The sequence below is a fragment of the Osmia bicornis genome, chromosome 6 (genome assembly GCF_907164935.1).
Source record: "Osmia bicornis bicornis chromosome 6, iOsmBic2.1, whole genome shotgun sequence".
Lineage (NCBI taxonomy): Eukaryota > Metazoa > Arthropoda > Insecta > Hymenoptera > Megachilidae > Osmia > Osmia bicornis.
The window spans coordinates 6,779,546-6,804,188 of record NC_060221.1 but is presented as its reverse complement, the minus strand read 5'-3'; the positions used below and the strand labels follow the sequence as shown (position 1 = coordinate 6,804,188).

Below are 24,643 nucleotides of genomic sequence, written 5' to 3'. Positions count from 1 at the left end.
CGATTCTCCATTTTTATCGCGTTTCGCCTCTCCTCCGCCAACGAGAGGCCGGCTTCCGAGTCCGCTCGTCGAGGACACGGACGAGACGAGCGGATTCCCTGAACGCCGCTCGAAGCGCGCTTCGCGGCCGGGCTAATCCGCGGGAACGCTTGACGCAACCAGTGACGTTTGCGAATGCACGGAAAGGAATATCCTGTGACTCAACCCGCGAGTGCATCGATCCTGAAAAGCAGATAGAAAAGATGGAAACGGGCGAGTATCGAGAGGATGGTGCGCGAACAAGGACGTCGAATTGTGTGCTCTGAAAACGGTACTAGATCCAGCAGGACACTCGTCCTGCGACACACCGTACGCTGATGGTACGTGTAACACACCCACGAGATTCAGTGAAGAGTTTAAGAAGATCATTCGATGTATGCTTTGTGATCTGTTGTGACTGTGCGATCGTTACGAGACACGTGTGCTGAAAATTCTCTATCGTTCAGAGATAGAATTTATTCAGGCCAACGAGAATCTTGTGTGCCTACATTGAAAAAAGAGTCTTCAAACCGCGAAGATTTCTCGGACCGTAAAATATGTGATACGCATGTGAGTTAAATTTACTTGAATTTTCTATAATCTGTCTATTCGTCAGAAGGTACAAGTCAGCAAATCAATTGCACGAATCAAGTAGAATGACGTTTCGCGAAGGACAGTGATCACAAAGAAATCGAGTGTACAGGATTGCCGGTGTTTAACAAACTAGCCGCTGGTCTCCTATGAAAAACCTCTCTTTCTTTCGAAACCAATTGGTCGATGATTAATTTGTCACGATGCCCGGCCACAACAATTTCAACTGTCTGCAGTTGGTACCATGATATCCGTGTGACGTGCCGCTCACAACCGGTTCATTAAAGCTGCAGCCACTCGTCACTCATTGGTTGCCACGAGTTGGCAGCGATCGTGATATGCTTGCGATAGGAAAAAGAAACCGCGGGGGGGGAAAAAAGCACGCGGATGATGCTGAGGAGCGGAGAAAAAAGCGACAGTCGAGAGATACTTTTGACGCGAGTGTTTCACCTTTCAATCATTATTACGAGGAACGCCGGTGCCTCGAAGGATCACCGGTCAGGATGAAAAAGTTGACGGACAATTAGGATATTAATGACGCGTGACGGCCTGAGAAAGTTGAAAAAATCCAGCCTACGAGCTGTGCAATAGATGTACGAAAATATACATCGTCATTTTTCTTTTTTTTTTTTATTTTATCTTCGATGCTCGTGTTTGATCCTCTATTGTTGAAAGTGGTATCTATTTTTAGAGGGACCAGTTCTTCTTTTTAGTCCATAAAAGACGGTCGGATTTGACGTTTACGTTCGTTCTTATGGTTATTAGGATGCTTGCCCGTAATTAATGGGACGTGGGATTCCCATCAACATTGGAATTTTTCAATTGTTTACGCGTGTTCGATAAAACAATTTTAATGGTATCTTGCTACACTGCATAGGATCGTAGGATGCTGCTAATCCAGCTTGTAAAGAATGACGCGATTACGTTTGCAATACACGCGGTAACGCGTGCGAGAAAAGAAGCGATTATTTCAAGGACTGCAGGCTTGTTGCGCTAGTAACGATGCGCTTTATTTGTCTCTCATTTTTTCCTCGTTCAAACTAGAGACACAGATCTATGAAAATGAATTCTCGCTAGAAAATCTTCAGTGAAGAGACAATAGAATAATTCTATGGAAACTTTGACAATTGCAGATAAAATTCAGATGGTGTTATTTTATAAATAGAGCCTTTAAAACTGTCTTTATAACGCAATATTGTTTATGAGTATTTTCATTTAGAAGTCGGTCAAATGGTGAAAAGTTTATATAATTATAGAATGTGTTATATAAGATAACACGGTATTAATAATATTGACATATCCAATTAATTTTAACGCGTTGAATGCTGTGGGTGCCCCCAGTGACCAGTGTCATAAATATAATTCAATAATTGAAAAAAGATTACAGAAAATTTTAAATAGAATTTATATTAATTTCACAAGATAGCTGATGGAAAGTTGAAAATAGTAATTAAAATAATAGCAATTAAATCGTGGCGTATTTAACACGACCGTGTTCACTGCAACATTTAACACGTTAATATCATAATTGTGTATGAAGTTTGAGAATCGAGCTTAGATTGTGCAACGACAGTGAACAAGCTTCTTATCGGACGGCACTGTAAAGCACAGCAACAATGTAACAGGCTAATTAATCGTCCCCGAAGGTATCAGTTAATTACTCGGGTTATCTGCTGACGCTAAACGAGCCGACGCTTTCGTCGTTAGCTTGAAATAATATTATAATGTTTCTCGTGGGTTATTCATGGTTAGCTCGCGACCACGGGAGATTCATTTCGTCGCGTTATATTTCCAGCACTAAACGGGAACGTTTGCCAGTAGAAACTGGGATTTATAGGAGCTGCGCGAAGGCGACGATGCGAACCGGTCTTTCGCGACGATACGACCGCTTAATTAATTTGTCATTACTTAAGGAAGACGTTCGACGATAAAATTTAGCGACGTCTAGACACCCGTGGTGTTTCGCGTAGCTCGGATCAACGGGGAAATTGTCAAATCGAATTGAAAAAAGGAAAAAAATTTCGCTTCTTCCCGGTCTATGCATCATACGAATTTTCGTCGAGCTTGTTCGAACCAGTCGTATGTGGTTAGAAATCAATCTTATACTATGCGTCATTAAAACTCTACGATGTTTTCGTTATAATGTATATTATGAATGGAAAGCAGCATTTTAGCATAAAGGAATTTCCCTAGAATAAAATTTCAATACTTCCTTGTTTTACGTGGATTTGTTTCCAGAAATATCTCAACCCGAAATCAAAAGCGTAATCTGTTTCCTGAATTTCTATCAATTCATCAATTTAATTTCTTTTCTCCAGCTTGTTACATAATCGCGAGTTTTACGGAAAGGTGGCATCAATTTTGTCAAACGAACCGAACAGGAAATCTCGTTAATCGGAAGCGGGCACGCTTACTTGCGTCGGGATTTATCAGGCGTATATACACGGGTTCGGTTCCCGCGCACCGATGAAATTAATACGTGGTCGACGCTGTAATTAGCGCTCGTATTTATGCGGCTCTTACGAGGCGGGCACTGTTAACATGGTAATGGCGTTACACCGTTGTAAACACGACATGTTATCTCGGTTGACTTCAGCGAGATTCGTACAAGAAACGGCGAGCAAGAAGCTTTTGAAATTCGAGACAGTTTTTGTTTTTTCGAGAATTCAAAGAATTCTACGATTTTTTAAAGAATCGTTTCAGAATTTTTTGATACGTTAATCCGTTAACTAGGGATAAAAAGTTAATTTAATGCCTAAACTAATACTAGAAAAATACTGAGACATATAATTGAATAACAGTAAAAATGTACCGTATGTATGTCAGTTATTAACATAAAATTATTAACCAACCACTGAGAAGTTAATTATCACGTTTCAACTTACACGTTTTCTGCGTTAAACTCTTTGCCTTTTCAATTACTTTTTCCTCCAAATTTCTGCTGAAAACTTTCTACACGACGGATTCTTGTTCTCACCAATGTTAGTACAATACTTATGAATTTAGTTCAATAATGTTAAAATATATAGTGTAAAAAATACTCTATTGTTATTATAACGTGTCTTCCTACACTGTGGCAATCGACGTAATAAACAAAAATACCATTTTATATAAATTTGGAATAATAGTAAATGTGAAGTTTGAAATAAAAAATACAGTGATTACGTTCTGTGTAATTACAATTACTGCATAGATATTACAAAAATCTCGTTTGTGATTCCAGTTGACGGACGATAAACGGAGAAGCAACGATCGATGATCCGTTTCACGAAGATCCTGGAAATCCACGAAGCGAGAAGAAATTTTGAACGGAGTCGCAGGTTGTAAGACACGCACGAAAATGTTGGGTCGCGACATCGAACACGGAACAGACGGCTCGAGGGACCGGCGCGAACGGTTTACATCGAGAGATTAAAGAACATCGAATGGACGTGGGCGATTTGTCCAGCTCGGCAGGATTGGCTGGGAGCGGATCCATCCCTGCTGCAACGGGTGTTGGTATCATTACAAGTACGACATCCGCCACCGTAGGGTGGTGGACGCCTACGTCGACGATTGCCACGGCAGCGGCCAACACCGACGTGGTGAGTTTTTCTTTCATCTTTTTTTCTTTTCACTTTCTCCATTCATCGCTTGGACAATGTAGATACTGAGGATTTAACACGTTGACTGCCACAGTGAAAATTGACGTACATATATCGCAAGACACGCTATAATACAACTTATTAATACATTCCATTACCACTTAGTAGAATAAATGATAATTGCAACTACTCAACGTACAAGTTTAGCTTTCCACTTGTTACTTTATATAAATAGTATAATAGGTTTAATTCAACAGGTAGAAAATTTTCTTTGATTTCTTCCATTTTAGTTGTTTGATAATATTAGTAGCAATGATCGTGTTAATATTTTTCATTTCTAATTGAAATGATAAATGGAAGAATTTTTATAAAAAGAGGCATTTTGTCGAGAAAAATTCGGGACACTCTGTGTAACAACACATTTTTCGACCTGTACTAATCCACGATCTCTCCAGCTGACTTCTCCCGATAAATTTTGCACATCCTTTAAAGGTCGGATTGATCAGCGTTTAACGGATGATTGACTTCGTCTCTCTGCCTCGCGAAGATGGATACATTGAAATATCGAGGTGTAGCTATCAAAGTTAATTTAAATCGTTAAAAGATGTGATTGGATTAAAAAAAGAAGATCCTGGACGTTCGAAAAGTTCCCATAGGGCAAAACGAAGTTTCGCAACCTTTGCCTCTCTTAATAAATATCAATTACATTTGACAAAAACTTCCATTCATCAACCGAGTATTATCTAAAATTTCTGCGAGCATTCTTACTCGTGATCAATCATATTATCGAGCAACCCTCGTACTATAATAATTCCGTCAGAAAACAACCGCTTTTCAAAGGTGGAATACGTGACACCGGTTGTTCGAGTGTTAAGTAAATCATTTTCTCGGCAAGGTATGACAGTAAAATGATGATGCAAATTCGACATTTCGTATGCATCTAATACAAACACCGAACGAGTAGAAAGCAGAGATAAAGACAGCGTTGTCCCGGCAGACCCACATTTCCCTCTGAGAGACAATAAAAAAAAAAAATAAAAAGAAAGAAGAAGCGTGCGTGCGTGCACGGCGAGACAGCCTGAGCGTAAAGGCGAATCATCAGGCGTATAACGCGAGGAAAAAGATCCCCGGTTGGCACGCTACTTTCATTTCTTCGTCGAGTGCCATTCGTCATCGGCATTACCTTCGCACCTTTGCTTAATGAGACGTCTCCGTGGATGCGGGTGTGCGATTAAGTCGAAGAGGGTCGAATATCGCGCGGTCAGAGGAGCTGAAGGAACGCGGTAAGATAAGTTCGCTCGGTGAACGAGGCAGGACGAGGAAAACCGGGTAGATGATGAAGGAATGGCGGCGAGAGGCCATCGAGACACGAGGAACATTATTTAGTTCCGTTGGTGCGCGACGGGCCGCCGCTGGTGCAGGGATTAGAAGCGAGGTGACACAGCCGCGTCATCTGTTGGACGTTTAACCTTTTTTACCTTGGCTCGGGCTAAGCTTTTGCTGGCCGTTCCCACAAGAAGCCATCAGCCTTCGTCTCACCTAGATACGCGAACGGACACACTGCGAAACGGGAAATCATTTTTTGATACGCCGCCAGAACTAACTTTCATCCTTCGTTCCGCGACATTGTAACGCGGTGTACCATGCTGTCTGCTCATTTTGACGAACAGGATATTCGGGGTCGAATAATTCAATTACGGTTCGGTATTTGTGACTTTAAGTTAATGTACAAGGATTCGGCAAAATAACTCAACAGTCTATGCTGTTATGTTTAGTTTAAAATAATGTATAAGATACACCTAATGAGATGTTTGATTGCCACGAAAGAGGAGGCATTGAGAACTGTGGCTCGATATTTGTAACTTTGATTTTCACACTGATACAGTATTATTGTAGAAAGAATTTCATTTGAAATAATGTATAAGATATGGTACAGTGTCTGCACTTCAAAGGTGGATTAAAGAGACACCTGTATGATCTACCCGATTGTATCTTTAAATTATAATCTGAGATTGCAGAAAGATTTCATAACAAATTAGGAAAGAGATAACAAGAAAAGAAGATTTATCTTCAGTTTCTTTAAAAAGTTGCCAACATGATTTGCACCTAATTAAGATAATTTTATTCGAAAATGTATATCGTTGATCACTAGGCAAAATATGACAAATACGTATAAAAATGCACAAATTAAACTCCTAAGAATATAAATCATTCACAAAAACAGTGTTTCGTAAATTTCAAAAAAAACTGAAGACTAATTGGTTTTTTATTGGGACATCATACTCTCCATCAAATATGTCATACTACAATATAATTCGTTTATAAAATAGAACACAAAAAATCATACCAACCTTCTCGACTTCGTTTCTTTCTTGTTGATCTATGATTCACCAAAAAATTGACGCCATTGTGTCCCACCCAGATTTTTGCAACTAAATCATAAACATAAAAACATAGACTGTTATTTTGCCGAATTCCTGTACACTGCCGATCATCTCGTCTTTTCATCCATTACGATTACCACACAACATTCCAAATGAAATTATCTGGAGAACACGATCGTGTTCGAGCAAAGATAAAGCATGAAACGCTACAGTAAACGCGCATACCATCGTTCCATCGGTCGAGAAGAGGAAAAAAAAAATACACGAATTCCAAAAATATTTCGAAAGCATCCAGCAGGACCTTTGACCCGGTCGGTTATTCCGACAGCTTCTCCTCTGGGCACGCACGCGAGCTGACGTAATATTATATTTCGAAGAACGCCCCTTTTACATCGACGATTGCCTGTCGGTTGCGAAATCGCAAACTAGGATCGATACACCCTGTTCCCGCGAACATCTTCGCGGTTAAACGAGCGATCTCTCCCGCGAATAACGTCCACGTACGATTTTGCCTTTCTCGTGTCGGTCATCCTTTCTCGTTTGATCGTCGTCGCGCGTCTCAGTCTGCTCGCCTCAAAGGCTGCAACAGTCTGATTCACCGGTAATGACTGGCTAACTAGATTTTAATAGGAACACGGTCTCGCAACCAAATCCCTCACCGACTATTCTGGTTCTTGCAACGAGAAAAGGACTCCTTTTTACCATGTCTGCGTCGCTTTTCGAGCGTACACGTATTAACCCTTTCGTTACGGTCACATCTGCTGGAAACCGTGCGAATTTATATTAAATCATTTAATTCCTTACCGAAATGTAGTTCTATCCTAGCGAAGATTCTCAACTCGCGAGCAGCATGACCGTTCGATGATCGGCGGCCGATGATATTCGAACGGAATCGATCCCATCATTCACGGATCCTTTCCTCGATCGGTCGTACATAAATCACGGGGAACCATCAAAAATTTTTTTTTTTCTATACACGTCCCGACGCGTCTAAGTTTAAACGTTTTAATCGTTCACCGTTGATGGCAGTCTCGCGGTATACACGGGACGTCGTATCGAAGAGCTTGTTAAACACCGAATGATTAATCCGACGCGGTTAAACGGTGTCCAACGTTCGTCGGTGAAATAAATATCGCCAAGCAGTGGGATCAGCGTGTCGTCGTCCACCGGCTTTATTTCTTATCCTATCGTCCGGCTCTTACGTGCGATTCTTTTCTTTTTTTCCCTCCCTCGTCCCGAGATCGCCGCGAGTGAACGAGCAAGAAACTCTTCCATGATTGGCACATATTGCACGCGTGCTCGCGGCATGATCACCGTTGCATTCTAAGCGGAGTTCGGTTTCTTAGCCGAAGCTTAACCACATGTCGCATCTTTTTGTTGCAGATGAATCAGCTCTGCAGGGTCTGCGGAGAGCCGGCCGCGGGTTTTCACTTCGGGGCCTTCACGTGCGAAGGTTGCAAGGTCAGTATCCACCGAATCCCATTGCTCTCTTTAGATCATCAGAGCGACGCGACGGAATAATTCAATGGCCGGTTTATATTCTCGTATCTTTCATTCGTTTGTTCTTTCATCCTTCTTCCCTTTATCACTCTCTCGCTTTCTTTCTTTCAACGAGGTACTCGCGAATGCAAATAAAATGGTAGCCTCAAGCGTGCAGGCGCGTGCACCGTAACCCTGATACAATTGCTCGTACATTGATCCATGCGCCTCTGGGTTCGAACTTGTATTACACATATTGGGTCGTTTCAAAAGTTCGTGACGTTTCTCGATAACGAGGGTTAATTCAAAATATGGAATACGCGATAGTGGAGATAATGATAGCGCCTAATTCTTATGAAATGATCGAGGACTAATTTGGAGGTACTAATTAATGGTACTTGAGAGAAACTTTTGAAATGACATCATTTTCAATACCTTTAAATACTGTGCAGAGACGAGAACTTGATTAATGGAAAGAATATGTCTGACTTATTATAGTGCAATCTCCTTGATATCTTTGAGACGTATTTAATTTTTAGAAATTAATGCGAAAATTCTCTTACCGTGTTAAAATTTCTCACCATGAAGCTGAATGTGAAAATTTCAAAGGGGTCACGTACGGAATCAGGTGAAGGTTTATCGTCTCTGCACAACAGACATTCTAAGATTCCTTAAAATTACCATCAAAGCGTCTTCAAACCTGGCCTCCAACCCCAAAGTATCGCCCTCCCTTTGTCTAACGGGGCACGTCCCGCGTTTTTCTGCTCCACAGTCGTTCTTCGGTCGCACCTATAACAATCTAGGCAGCATTTCCGAATGCAAGAACGGCGGCGTGTGCGTGATCAATAAGAAGAATCGCACCGCGTGCAAGGCGTGCCGTCTGCGCAAGTGTCTGATGGTGGGTATGTCGAAGTCGGGCTCCCGTTATGGACGTCGCTCGAACTGGTTCAAAATCCACTGCCTCCTTCAGGAACAGTCGCACCAGGCGCAGACGCGTCTGATCAAGGACCCGAAGTCTGCTTACGAGAAGGCGTTCGGCTCGTTGGACGTTGCGAACAATAACAACAATAACGAGAACACTAGTAGCACGAGTGCGGCTAGCGTGGTCGGTATGGTGACCACGACCACCACGACCGCGAACAGTTACCATCACCATCACCACCATCAGCAGGACAGGTACCCGAAAAGGGAGGACATGAGGCCGCAGGACATCGGCTCGCAGTTGAGGACGCCCGACGTTCCGGCGAGACCGAGTCAGGATCCTCTTTTGAGGCCAGTCGATTTGGTACGAGCTTCTCACGATCTGATGAGGCCGGAAGTGTCCAGGTTCCCCATGTGGAGAGGTCCTCCGTTCTTCCATCCGGCATTGACGCACATGCAGCTGTTGAACGCGCCATTCTTCCCGTTCCAGCAGCGATTCATCGTCCCCTACGTGAACCAGGTCGGTGCACCTCAAATGGTCGCGAGTTTGACCAGTTCGTCGAGCGACAGCGTGAGTCCTAGATCGACGCCGTCGCCGAAGAGGGACGAGGAGAACAGGAGTCCACGGGAAGAATGCAGGGACGCGGATGGATCGTGTCAGAGGAGTCAAACGGAGACGCACGATAAAAGTTTAGCGTTTCTGCGCTCCCTCGGCCCGGAACAGGAAGAACCGATCGATCTGAGCATGAAGAGCGGACGAACGGACGGACAGGCGGTGGCGGAGGCTGGTAGCACGGAGGAAGATAGGTCGACGGACAGCGAGGAGGAGCTGTTACAGGACACGGGGCCGCCCCTGGATCTAACTAGAAAAACGTGACCCCGGAACCAGCTCGCGGACAGCTTTTGATAGGAACTGGACTCCGGGCTGAAGTGCGTTGTCGACGGCGTTGTTCAGCATTCAATGTCAGTTTCGCACAGAGACCCGCATTGTTGTCTTTTCACAAAGACAAGAAGATGAATCGCGACGTCCGTTCGAGTGCCCTGAAAAAAAAAGAACAGTTGGTTAGAAAAGGTAATTTGGACCAATTATGCAAAGCGAAGAGTCTGCACAGTGGAGAGACCCGTACAGGAAGCACGAAGGAGCAGACGTCACTAGCCACGTGTTGCCTCGCACAAACGACTTTACGATCAGCGATCGGATCGACGTAAAATTGCTCAAGTCCTCGGCATTAGCCGACACGGTCCCTTTGATCGGCTTTCAGCTTTGCCAGGTGTTCATTGACGGAGTGGTCGAAGATCAAGCTCGATATATCCTTTCGTAGCTAGATGTACGACGGACGATTGTGCCTTAACCGGTGCCTTTGAACTCTTTTACCGAGCATCGAGAAAGAGAACGAGAGAGTGCCAGTAAAAACCACGTGATAGTTTAACGTTAAATAATAACAACGCGCGTATCATCTGCAACGCGTGTCCACGTAGATAAATATATGTGTGTATGTGTATGTGTGCGTGCGTGTAAATGCGAAAAAGTGGAAGATCGGTGAGAGCGTACGAAGAAAGCGGAAGTGCTAATGGCCAGTGTTTCGTTAAGCCGCATCGAGATTTCTTTTATTTATGTCAAGCCCTTTATTTAACGCGATCTAATTAGGTATTCGTGTCTGATTGCTTGGATGTTGGTGTGTACTAGCGATCAAGTCCCTTCTTTAGGAAAATTTTTCTCATGTTTTTCAGGTTATTTGAAAATATAAAAATTGTAAATCGACAAGAAATTCTGATTAATGTGCACGTGTAACTCTGAAGTAACATATTAAATTTTTGTTGTAAATTCAACTTTTTCTTTCTCACCTTTTCAAACATTATGTTTCAATTATTTTACTGTGATTTAGAGATTTCTATGGGTATGGATGATTTAGATTAGAGGATGGCAGAGGGAGAGATACAGAGGGGACGATCGCGATCGAACGATACGAGTGCAAACGCTCGCCGAGTGTCCGGCGAAAATACGAAGTAAAATAAAGAATACTGTATAGCCAATACGTGGCGCCTTGATCGTCGTTCATTAAATCTTTCCTCGATCATCGTTTCCCTTACTCGAGCGTCCGTAATCGCGTACCTCGAACTCGAGATGGTATTCGATTACTTTCGTCTCGCGCGTCTTTCGCATTCCAAAACGTCGCCGCGGAACACACGACGCCGGATTCATCGCGAGGCGTACGCGCGCGTACACGCATCCGTCGACTTATTTATTTAGTAATAAATTTGTTCGGCTTGATGTATTACCGCGAAACACGTTTTCTCGGATAATTCCGTTCTAACGTCTCGGATAGTTCGCGAGATCCTCGATGATTGTCGAACGATAAACGTTCGTTAAAGAAAAAAAAATCCTTCGCAAACACGCTGGGATAATATCGATCGTAAGGCGTGTCGGTGGCTAACGTTTGACCCACTCGTTTGACACGGAGAACCTGACGGGAAAAACTTGAATAAGCAGAATTTAAGAGGATGCGTTGCACGTGACGAACAGTTGACCTGAGACGTCTTTGCACGCACGGTTTATTGCTAATTACGTTCGCTTGAAATCGGGAAAATTGCATGATCCTTCGACAATATATCATAAGCAGTAATAATTTTCGTGAAGCAACTCGTAAAACTCGTGAGGCAACGAGAAATCGGAGACACGAGGATTACAGTTTCAAATGAGGACGAAATTTAAAATTTATTTTTAATTATAATTTGCACAATTTAGGATCTTTACATCTGGATAATATTTCAATTTTCATTATTCATCTTGATATTGCAATAGTGAATAGGGGTTGCTGCGATTTCTTGCCAATTCTCGTTATTTTTACACAATTATTTTATTTCATTTTAAACCATGATCCAACATTGATAATGATGAAAATAAAAAGAAAAGTGCATTCCATAGAAAATATTTCCAGTTTGATAAAAAACACCCTTGGGAGACGCGGAGATTTCAACGATCGCATAAGCGCGACGATTTCCAACTTTTATTATTTACCTTAACATTTTGTCAGCCATCAACCCATTTTTATCTACTATATCAAATACTGATTACAATCCAAAAATTAAAATTGAAGAAAAAGAAACGTGTTTCGTAGAAAACGCTTTGGATTCGATAGGTAGCCCTCGGTTGTCCCGGAGATTTCAACGAGCGCAAAAGCGCGATGATTTCCGCGTGCTCACGGTTTTCTCGGATCCGTTCCACACCGAGTATCCGCACACAAAGTGACACAATCGGAGACGCGTTCACCTGCGTGCACCTGCGTGTATTCACGAGCACTCGTGCCCGTAACCCCGTACATTCGAATGCCTGGGATCCCGGCTTGTTGACTTAGGTTGAACGAAGAAGAGGGACCACTCGATGTCCGTCGAACGAGCTCCAGTGGTTTCTTGGCCCGACCATTCAGGTTTCCATGGAGCTCCTGGCACCACGAAAAAAGTACCACTCTTTCGAAGAATCGTTCGTGTACCTGGATTACATAAAATTGTCAAACACACTTCAGTTCTTTCGGGCCGATCGACCGACGACGAAATTGAGCGAGTTACATAATACTACTTTTTGGTAAAAGAGCATCAGTAATTGATGTTTATCCTTCTATTTATAATCTGAGGAAGTTAAAAGCTGGTCAAAGTTCTTCCTCTTGGAAGTGAAGAGTTTAATTGAACACAGTGTGTTCCAAAGAAAATAATTAATTGTTTTACTATTTCTTCTTTTGTAATACTAGCAGCGATAGCAGTTTAAACCTTCATCCTTCAGAAGCAAATGGAAGTTCACATCCATACAATTATATCTTGCTTAATGGATAATTATTCAAAATATGTTTTGACTTGCGATCAGTTTACATTGTTCCTTTCATATTACGATAATCTGAGCGTTGAATGCAGATGCCACTTATTATACGACACCTGTGACGCGTTGTACATCGCGCCCACGTGAATTATCTCCGGAAGATTTACGACGCGTCCGAAGTCACACGTATATCCTCGTGTCTCGAAAACCTCGGACGAGTGGCTGTTATTAATGTCGGAATTAGAAGAAAAAATCGCCTCGCTAGACCATCACATTAGTAGGTTTCTCGACAACAGAAATCTCTGCTTCCAAAACATCCGATGGCATCGATCAACGGTACCACCTTTGTCTCTCTTTCTCTACCACACGACCGATGTTTCCCTTTCTTCCGTTCATTCTTCATTTGTCGCGTGTTTTCCCCCGTGTTTATGTAAATTCCAACGAGCACTAACTTGGCGTTGTCGTAAATTAATAAAATCCCTGTTCGAGGACAGAAGAAAGAAAGAAAGAGAGAAGGGGGACCGGAAGAGTCGAAAGGACCGGTTGTTCGTTCAGCTCGTCCCACCTGAATGGTGGCGAACAATCGAAATGCAACGTTCTTAATCTCAATTTTTCAACCCGGATCACATTTTATCGTCCATTATCAATTTCGCGTCTCGTTTATCTAATTACCTGTTGCTTCCTCATTATTCCCGCTGACACGTCGAACGATAGACCGCGATTTTTCACGTTACGCGTTAGAATATCAAACGAAGAGACGTAACATCAATTGTATTCTGACTGTGATAAATTGTGACGTTCCGATCGTTCGTCCAAGGACTTCTCGATATCTGCGAATTCTGATGTACGTCTCTAACGAACCCGCAGGAATATATGATGCGACACGATGCATCAAGCTTCGACGGCATACGGACGTGCCGTTTGTAATTGCGGAGAAGAGCTCGCAGGTGTCTGATGGTGACCCTTATTCAACGTTCGTTTTCAAAAATTTCCTTCAGGCCACAGTACTGTACGCGCTGTTCAATTAACTTTATAAACCGTTTTCGCTTATTTTGTCAAGCACGTTAAAAATGGCCCACATAGGGTAAGAAAGATTGTGGGTTAAATTTAAAAAACAAAAAGTTGATTACTTGCCAAATATAAAAATGTCCCATGTACTTAAGATAATGATAGCGGTAATTTTATGGCATTATTAGCAATCGATGGAACCTCCTTATTTTACAGTGCTTCTTTTTTTTCTTAGAGAAGCCTATACGTCAATGGTCGCTCGTGTAAAGGACACCTTACGCGCAAATCAACCTTATCCAAAAACGCAGAGCCGCGTAACAAGAGTGAAGCGAGGATAAAAGACGGCCAGGAAGAAGCGGACCACGACTGGCCGATGTAGCATGCGAGGTAGGCAGATGCACGGCACGGGTGTAAGAGGGGCCATTACACGCGAGTGCGTGAGGTAAAGAGGTTTACTACACCTGTGGCCTGTGGGCTTGGCCAAGTCGGGTCGTTAGCGTGCGACGGGGAGTAGGGCGATGTAGAAAATTCAAGTGAAAAGTTGCGAAGAGAAAGAGGACGGGACCTTTAAGGTTGACAATCCGGGGTCATCGAGACGAGGTGCGATTGGCCGTCGGGAAATTCATAATAAGATTTTTGACGGACGCTCGAGGAGACGGCGAGCCGCCTGCCTGCTCGAACGGACGTTTACGAGCGTTTGACCCTAAGTGTACACCGGCAGGCGGAAGACACGGAGAAAGGGAGAAGTTGATCTCTTGTGGTCTCGCTAATTGGGTACGTTGCACACGCACCGTCGTAAGAGGATCCTCGAGAGGACGTAAACTCAATATCGTCGGCGTGTGAGAAAGGGATGCTGCGCGATCAGCTGACGTTTTGCCGATCACGTGACGAAGGTATAATTCGGAGCTGGAAGGAAAAAGTGCCCCTGGCGAGGGACATTTGGTAAATGACACAGGCTAATTTTTCTGTAACTTGATTGAAGTGCCATTTTTGTATTTTAATCCATTTGATATTAAGGAAGATTATAATTACTATAATCACTAATTTATCTTCAACGTAAATCTTGAAATGTGGATCAGGAAAGATTGATGGATGACTGTATAGTCGACGCAATGTTAAGTGTGACAGAATAATAAATAGAGATTAAGTTCTAATTGACTTTCCACTCATTAGGCTCGTCAGTATCTTTGATTAAGCGTGTCCTCGAAGGATAGAAATTTACTGCAATGATTAACAACATTTTAGAAAAGTATTCGAATGATACCACTATTCTTCATAATTTCCGATCGATAGCTGGTATCGTTTCGATATTTCTCGTTTTCTGACGTTCTTTCGATATGATGAGATTCAGTTTGGTCTCGAATCCTTGATTCCACAGGCTCGATTTGAAAAGATCAAGAAATGAATAGCAATATCACGCCGTCGCGGGATAATATCGAGGACTGATTAATGAAAAGAACTGGTTCTTCCGAAATACCTTGTAAACCTATTATTCATGCTTACACGCTATGAAAATCAATGGAATTAACGACGGCCATATAGCCGATACTTACACGATTCGTTTTATTTTATTGCTGTTATTCGTGCATCGTTGAATGATAAAATATTCGAGGAGCCTTTGAACGTTGCTTCATACGGAGACAAATGTCCCGGCAAAAATAGAATGAATCGAATACACAAACTATTAATAATATTGATGTTAATCCCGGCTTTTTTCGGAACCCTCGATACCTAAACCGCATAATTTCGATGTTTGTTCACGTGATTATATATACATTTTGTTTCTCAATTTTTGTCAATAAGTGTATATATTGCTTACACCAACAGATGTGAAACATAATCATCGCTATTAACCCTTCTTCGGATTATAGGGGTCGCATATTTTATAATCCCATTAGTATAATTACTGATAAATTTGAAACCCTTTGTTACCTTATCAAATTATAGGAAACCACCTGTTCGAAGAAGGGTTAATTACTGAATATCAATGCTTTCATGTAAATTTCGAGACAGTAGGCTGTTCAGAATGAAAATGGTAGCCTTTTAATTATCCCGCCGAATGAACATCCGTTCAGCTGTGTCATCGAAACTTTCTTGATCGAAAGTTGCTGCGTAGGCGCGGGTCCGCTTTCGAGAAATCACGCGCGGACGATCATTAATAAGAGTCGCATCATCGTTAGACCAGTACCGCGTGACACTTGACAAATATCGTAATTCTTTTCGAGGGAATGGATCGCGGGCAATTACCGAGGAAATCGTGCGCGAGAACGTTCCTCGCCGAAGATCGATTCGCCTCGCATTGTGCCACGTTAATTAATTAACTCTCTGCCTGCCGGTCTATGCGACGACGTTCACCGACGTCGACGTTACCAGGCATACTTCAAGCGAACGAGTTGAAGGAATCGTTCGTTTAGAACCCCTTTCACGTGTATCCGTGAATTCTTCTTCTGGCTGAATCGCGGCCATTTGTAAAGGGGAGAGGTCGGCCGCGATAAGGGAATTCTGCGGTAAACGATGCGCATCGAGAATGCGTATTTTTCGGAGCTCGCGCGTTTCATTATGCGCGGCGTGCCTGAAGAAGAACAGCGAATCGAAGCGGAATCCAATTCCGTGGGAAGAACGCTTGAGACGAGCTTCAAGTCACGGACCAACTTGTCCAATTATTCTTGAATTTGTTATTGGCTAATTTCGTTGCCATTTCGTATCGAGCCTTTCGCGATATAATCAAACAGATACGTTACAGGAGGAAAGTGTCGATGCTCTAATGTTGATATTTTAATTATTTCCTTTCGTTCGGAAAGCCGTCGATCGTGGAAAAATAAAGGAAGAAACGTATCGGTCCGGGAAACGCCAGCATTAATAAAACGTTCCCGGTACACGATAAGGACCCTCCCGCGTGCCTTAGAACCGAGCCGTTAAGGATCCGTAAGTCCTCGCGGCGGGAATGCCGTGGCACGTCCTTTCGCGCGGACTAAGGTAACTTATTCTCTGTCTTTGTGGGCACCCTTTTTGCGCGCTCGCTCCGCGCGCCGGATAGGGTTAAGTGGGTGCGACCCCAGGACGCTAAATAATATCGAGCTGTGCCATCTACCGAGCACGTAGCGCGCCATCTTGAAATATTACGCCGGCCGCTTTATTATTCGTTTATGCGCGACTTCTCTTGCCCGCTTCACCGCTCCGTACAACCGCTTTGACGATCATTATGTGTACTTGGCGAATTCTCGGCCTGGCGGGGAACCGAGTGGCCACGCTCGCGATACTTTCCAGGAGCCATCGGGCTTTTTAATATTCACCTGGTTGTAAATCAAAATTCGCGGCGCAACGGGTCATGAAATATTAAATGCCACTTATATGGAGACTCTTGAAACATGACCGAATTATTAGCAGGAGATTGATCCTTTGAGAAAGGTTTTTTTGTATGGCACTTGTGACAAGGTTGCTGATGAATGGTGCATTGGAATTTTGATAGATACGAGAGAAAACTTGATGAAATTCAATTTAACCCCTTAACGCTTGGAGCTACAAATTTACGTTTATTTAATTATAATTCTTATACTAATAATTTTGATGCATGCATAAACTGAAATTCTCAAATTTATTATAATCTTATTAGTATAGGAGACTGATTTCTGCGAATATGATTTTAGAAGGATCTTGAAATTCCATCTTTGGAAGCTTTAGATAAATTCCGAGTGAAGATAAGATGGCCTTTGGTAAACAGAGAGGTTAAACAGGTGGATTTTCTAAAGGTATGTTAGGACTGTCAGTCTCTTCGAACTAGAACCATACGTAAGAGCAAAGAAATACCAGCTTCTAGTCGAGCTGACCGAATTTTAAGGAGCAAACTCGAGCCTTCCCGAGCTCGTAGTTATAAAACAACATTTGACGAGAAGAAGGCAGCCTTGGAAGTGGAGATTCTCCGGCCGGCAGAATTCGAGAGCAAACATGGGCGCGATCCGACGACCGTTTTCGACATCACGACACGGAAAGCACTCCACATTTACGGCCCTCCACTCGTCTCTTCACCCGTCTCGTTAGTATATATGCTCGTACTCTCGAGATTGACATTTGAATTTCAATGAGCCACGTTCTACTCCGGCAGTTCTCGTCTTTCGAAACGTAGCGGGGAGAAGGCGTTCTCTATGGACAACCGTGAGCACGGCCATTAGTCGCGTCCGTCTGTCGTGAATTTTAGACGAAACGAAAATTGCTAGTAATACACCCGATTCCGTGTAAACGGATATTTGTCGTTCGGCTCGAGATCGGACAGGTGGACCGTCTTGTCCTGAAACTTCGGTGTTAATCGTGCTAAACGCATCGTACGCCCCAGCTGAAATCCTCCTCTTTCATTTCTTTTTCTCAAACAAAAATTCTATCGCGTCTTCTTCTATGATCTACTGATTTTCTAAAGTTATTATTAGGCGCTTTGTTATTTTGCTTTGAATATTAAATCTTCAGAAATCGGAACACTTTGTCCTTGATAAAATAATTATTTTGAAATATTTTGAAAGTGTGCTAAGTTCCAATAATTATTTCGAGCTTCTAAATTATAACCACCGTTCTTTGTATAAAAAGAAGTTTAAGTATGGAAAGTAATATGTATCCAAGAACAAATTTTTGCAACATTACACTTTACCTTCTTCCAAACCTGTCCTCGTATAATAATCCAATGATTTATCCCGACAAAAATCCGGTGACCCGCAAAGAAGATACAGACGAGGAACGGGTTTCAAAGGACCCCTCGATGTTAAAAATAATGAACCGAAAGGTTTCAGGAGTAAGTATCCAGCAGAGAGTTTGGCGAAAAAGCGAGTCGATGTTCAGCCAGGATGCGGATACTCTCGAAACCTGGACGATATCGTAAATTCCAGCAATTATCCTTAATTAATAAGTATCCAGTTAGTCGAAATGGGGGATGGCGGTCAGGTTGGTCGTGCGCTGGCGCGCGCTCGCCCCAACACGAATTTAATGTCGACTGCGGGAAATTTAGGTGAGGAGCCGGAGTCTCCAGGTCCGCGTACCGTAAAACACACTGTTTATTAGCGAACCGGCGAAACGCGCTATCCAACTGGCACTTTCATTACCGTCTTTCTAATTGCCCGCCATTTAGGTAAACGTATACATATAAGCACCGTAATCCGGGACTCGTCGTTTGCTCGCCCGCGATCTCGCGTCACCGTGCTTGAATCCCTCCGAATGGCCTCGAGAGGTCGCGAGAATTGGAGGGAAAGCAAAATAAACTTCTTCTTGCGTACGAACACCTGGTCCCTACTCCTTTTACCTTTCTTTCTTCAAAGCACGCGTGAGGATATATTCTAACACGAAGGGTATTGTTTAAAATTCATAAGCTCGAAGTCATTACTATTATTTAAAATTAAAATTAAAATTAATATTCAGCGCACTTCCACCATGAAAAATTTTTAAAATCTATGACCTATGATCCCATCTATCATCTTTCTAATTCTGCATCAATGCTCGTGAATCCAACATCCGTCGATAGCAATGACCGGAAATCCAGGCGAGATTTCGCGATCCGGTCGTAGTTCAGGTCGGCCGCGATAAAATCGACGTTAAAAAGCCCCCGTGCGTCCCGATCGTTCTGAAAGCCGAGAGAACGTGGCCGTTATCGTGAATTGAGCGCATAGGCAGCCCTGCTACACCTGTAACTCCTCTTCTTTATCTCTTCCCTGGCCTCTCGCTCCCTCCACAGGGGTATCAGTTGCTGATCGATTCAACCTGTGGGTGGTCTCGGCCACGGGTACGTGCTGTAACCCTACTCGCCTCGGAGGCTACCCGGTGTCCAGAACGTTTCGGTGTTAATCGCGACCCCGCTCGGCTGAGATTCCCTGCCCGGAGCATCGACAAATCGAACGGGTCACCAGGTACCACCTTTACGATTCCCTGTGTCGCGTGTTTTACGGCCTCGTTCCTTGCTACCCGTACACTGGTAGCTCGCACGAGAAAAAATCGTCCCTCGGTGAATCGTGTTTTATCAGGTCATTCCGAGAGTCTCGGTTTATTCTTTAACCCCTAAGAATTTACTTTTTCAATATCACTGATTATTGATTGATAAACCTTTTCTATGACTCAATTTTCTGAAACGATTTAAAGTTTCAAGTTTGAAAATTTTCATGTTTGTAATACAACTTTGTTGCACCTCGAAGGATTCGATGATGGGTGATTAATTGTATTTACGCGGAGAGGATACATAGAGGTGGTTGTATAAAGAAAAATAAAAGCAGGGGATGCGGTGTTGTTTTGAACGAGTGATGTGTTCCGAGTTATTGATGACTCGGTTCGAGAGTTTTGGAAAAAAAAAGATACGCTGCAAGTTTTCACCCGGTACGTGGTCGAGGCTGTGAAGCGGTTCGAGACGGGGGCGTAAAAGAGCGGGAAACAAATGAGGTACAAGGGTGGTAACCTACACTCTTGCATATCGGATCAGGCTACCCTAATATCCGTCAGAGATTTTTCACCTATCTAATCTGACGCTTGCAGCCAACTATAAACTTGTTACACTATGAAATAATCATAAACATATTTCCGTGTACACTATACATTTCCTTTTTTAAATATTATAAAATATTTAAATAAAGGGTTTCTTATATCAGTGGATGAATTGTTAATTTAACTCGGTTAATATTAACCTTAGGTAATTAAAAATAATCGAAAATTTGTCAGGAAAGATACACGTATAAAATAAGACACAAGAGTCATATATCATAAGACACAAAGCAAAGATAAGCAGCTATTAGTCAATTTAATAATAGACGCAATATGATATAGTAGAACGACCAATAGAAAAATGAAAGTATAATGTATAAAGCATGTTTCTGTAACTCTGACATATCACATCATCGAACTTAATGTTTCTCTGCTAAACTATCAATTATTTCACACTGATCCACATCATAAATCTTATCACAATTTTCACCGTATAAATCATATTCGTAACATCGATTCATATTACAATACCATTAATTTCCTTACCGAATCTAACCTTGTCTGAGGTATCGTTTTCATGATAAGTTATTAGAATTATCAATACTCTATCTTCCCACAAATAAATAACACGTACTTTTGTCTTACAACGACATCGATCATTTTTCCAGAGTACCAATAATAGTTTCGTGTCAGAAGATCAATTTTCATTTCCATCGATTGATATTCAATTTTTCCGATCGTTTTCCACGGTGAACCGAGGTATAGCACAAAGAGTAATTTACGGGTAAGATCTTTGTATCTGAAGTATCGCGGATGAAAGCACGTCGGATAGTTGCAGCGAGCGATATAAATTAAGGCCCAGGCTCGCCGGTTACTCACCTGGCGCATTATGGATCGCCGTTACCCAGAAGATATAGTCTCGCCTTTATCAGGTTTAGATCACTCGCAATGCTACGTCCCGGCGTGTGCAGTTCATTAATCCGTATTTGCGATAGGCGTGTTGTGCGTGCAAAACGCCATGCCTCTTTGAGCTCTCACTTTCCAGAGAAGCAAAGTTCCCTCCACGGTTTATTCCGCAATTAGCGCTGTCAGATCTGAATCTGTCATTTTCGCTTGAACGTTTCAATATTTTCTCAACCAAGGCCCGATGACGGATCGATGGGAACAAAGTATCATTATTCATCGGAAAGTCTCGACGTTGCGATGAATAGTTATGCTCTTTGAAGGATTACACGTTGTTGCCGTTTCAGATCACAAAATGTGCACTCCAATTTGGTTAAGATATAATTTATCTGAGCCAGGTACTTTGCCCATAATTGATGCGTTTGACTCGCAGGTACAGGATTAAGCAACGCGCTGTTTGCAATATCTGATAAATTAAATTCGAACATTGATTGACTTCGATAGATGTTTCCAAGATAGAGTTCCTATCAATTTTGTAAGCAAACTGACATATTACCCAATAAACCTTTCTTTCTTGAATCAACCATTGAAAAATCCGTGTCCTCTATTTGTTTTTTCAAATTTGAAAATTAATTATCCATATTTTTAACGCGTTCTGCGATCAACCCGTTAAACGAGCCATGAAAATAAATCGCTTAGCCTCGAGCTCGCGAAGATCGACTCACTGTTTGTCGTCGAACAGTGCGATATAACCAGAAGCCTCGTTTTCATAAGAATCTCCGAAGCGCGCGTTTTCGAACGCGACAGGAATGACGTTCGAATGAGATACGACCCGCGTAGAACGTCGCACGGCCATAATCTGCTTCACGTTATGAATCCTACGGCGAACGTGACGATACGTATACCGGTGTACCAGCGTCACCCGTCGATGGGCATGCGTCCACGGGGGTGGTCCACTCTTCTCGCGATGGAAACCAGCTGCTAATCACGTTCCCCGTTATAACGCAAAGCCGGCAACCTATTCACGTCCCCTTTTGCCTCTTCGACCATCCTAGCCGGCAATACACACCTATGTATTATCCGTGCTTCTCGCGTCGCTACCTACCTGACGCTGTCATCTCCAGCCACGTTGTTATCGAATTTCGACGAACGCCGGAGTCTCGTTATGCGGCTTCTTTCACTCGCGCTGCCATTTTTCCGGCTGCGGTAAAGTAAATCAGCCTCGCTTGCCTGCCTGATGAGCGCGCGAAACGTGCAAAAGGAAACGGAGACGCGTAATGGAACTGTGGTATTTCTTCGATGACAGCAGCTACCAACTGAAACTAAACTTAATCCCCGAGGCTTTTTGTTTATGCGAAAGATTTTATTCAAGGATGATTCGGTACTGATGAATTTTTTTTTAATTTATAGGGGTGTAATATTTTTATATCGGGAGAGATTTAGTGTTTATGTACTTTGGTTAGCGAACTTCGGAGATCTTAAGATAGGAAAGTATACATTTTTCAGCGGAAGCATTTTTCTGTATTATTAAAGAAGGGTTACTTTTTTGGATTTATTTTGTACATAGAAATTAAGGATATCTATGTTGATCACCATAGTGAATTATTCAGAATACATTACTATCGTGTGCTATCTAAACCTAATTGTAAGTTTTAGATGAAATGCAAAATTAAATTAAAATTGTGGCTCTCTCCATGGTCCGCTGTCAGAGCTTCAAGCACAGAATCTAACTCTACGTTAACTTAATCATTATTCTGATATTACGAACCTACCCCTAACAGCATAGAATGTTCGCCAAGAAAAATTCACCCAATGATTGGCAGTTAAATAACACATGGTAGGTAAAGATAAACTACAATAGGCTCGGTTAATCAGCAAACTCACGATCTCCGTTGCTCAACCGAAAAATCATTTCGAGCATCAAAAGCGCGGTTTTTTTCAATCGTTTGGTCAATCGCACGCCAACACGTTAAGTCACCAGCTAACCAGAACCTTTCACGATCCATCCGATCGAACGAACAGGAACGACACCGATGAAGTCACGTTGATAGTTGAAACTGGCGTTTCGAATGCAATTAGCGTCGAACGTTAAACGCTGTCCTGTGCGATGAATCGTCTAGTGACGATTACAAAATCACTCGCCAATGGAGGATGAAAAAATGGTGTGTATACGAGGAGTGGACAAGACGAGGCTAGGCCTGGTGGAAACGTCGGGTACCCGTCTCGTTTCCGTGTGTTGATCCTAAGCATGTTCCTCAGGCTTCACAAGCCGAGCCGCACGTTCGTCAATTTCCACCAGGAACGTCCTCTCACTCGAATAATAGAACGTTCAGCGTCGCTTCGTTCGAGCACGAACGCGCCTAATCATACAAGCTGTACGGTCGTTTCGATGCGTGTACCCGCGGGTTTCTCGCTCCTCTAACAGGCACCGCCGTCGTGTACACACAATACCTGCGCGTCGACCTGTGCGTTCTAACGGTGAAACTTGGGAGGATTTCACGCCAGCCTGGCAGAAATCTTAATTCTCGGAAGAGTCAAACGGCCCGGTGCTAGATAGAAAGGTACATGGTACCAGAAGAACGAAGACGACGAACGTACAAAAGCGCGACTGGTAAAGGGGAACAGAAAGGGTCAAACGGGAGTGATAGAGGGGTAAGATCGAGGCATCGCAACGCCCGTTGGTTATACAAGGATAATACAGACAAATCGTAATCCCGGAGGCACGGTACCAGTGCCGATTAATTTCCAGATGAGCTCTGTCAAAATACAGGCGCGCCGTTAGGGACGATGCTCCCACGTACCGGGGGCTAATCTTGACTAATAACTGTCGCAACCGCGAGCAATAGATAAAAAGAGGAGAACCTGTTGAACTCACTACCAGAGCGGTTTGTCCTACGTATGGCGATTCTCTACGTATGTTTATGGCGTGGCTCCTCTACCCGTCTCACGACCGCTAGATATACCTCCATAGATCAGAGATTACCGGGACGAACCAATCGCCTGGCTCTTTCCTGTTTCGGAATTCACCGTGGACCGGAATGCGTCTGGATCTTAGCGTCTCGCTCGATCAATCGATCGCTTTCTCGCGCTCCTCTTCGATCTGGCTCTGCCATTACGATAATCGTGTGACGAGCCGAGTGGATCGGTAACGTGGGAATGCTTGGTGGTTTGGAGACCGAGGGAATCGTTATGGTGCAAAGGGCAGGCAATTTTTGGTTAGAAAAATTCATCCATAATTTAGAGGAAAATTTGTTCTCTTTTATAATTTCATGTTTTCTTACCAGACCAAATGTAAGGTAAACTTAAGATTTGAATTATAAATTTAAATCATTCAGCTTCGTTCGAATTTTAATACTGGTATCGATTTATGTAAATTGCACACTTAAAAAAATTATTTCAGGTAAGAATATTATTTTCCCGATCACTTCTAATGCTGACAAACGGGCTCGACAAGATCTCAGCGTGCAGATTTAATTTCCTTCGAATCGTTCCAATAAGAG

General features: G+C 42.9%; 1 protein-coding gene and 1 long non-coding RNA gene across 5 annotated transcripts in view; one reads left to right on the top strand and one right to left on the bottom strand.

Annotated features, from left to right (window-relative positions):
* The first annotated feature begins 216 nt into the window (after positions 1–216).
* Positions 217–11,013, top strand: LOC114871972 (zygotic gap protein knirps-like). 4 transcript variants are annotated; one of them, XM_029178634.2, is made up of 4 exons: positions 217–359; positions 3,833–4,193; positions 7,961–8,038; positions 8,829–11,013. In XM_029178634.2, the coding sequence occupies exons 2-4, from the start codon at positions 4,035–4,037 to the stop codon at positions 9,852–9,854; spliced, it is 1,263 nt and encodes a 420-aa protein (XP_029034467.1). In that variant the 5' UTR covers positions 217–359; positions 3,833–4,034; the 3' UTR covers positions 9,855–11,013. The 4 variants fall into 4 exon arrangements, with proteins under 4 accessions (XP_029034467.1, XP_029034466.1, XP_029034469.1 ...); XM_029178633.2 differs by having other exon boundaries at positions 217–588; XM_029178636.2 differs by lacking the exon at positions 217–359 and adding an exon at positions 598–1,202.
* The window catches only part of LOC114871973, a 126,786-nt gene continuing 112,083 nt past the window's right edge, over positions 9,941–24,643 (bottom strand). The window contains exon 4 of the long non-coding RNA XR_003788671.2: positions 9,941–10,018. This is a non-coding gene — a long non-coding RNA (uncharacterized LOC114871973). The remainder of the gene's footprint in view (positions 10,019–24,643) is intronic.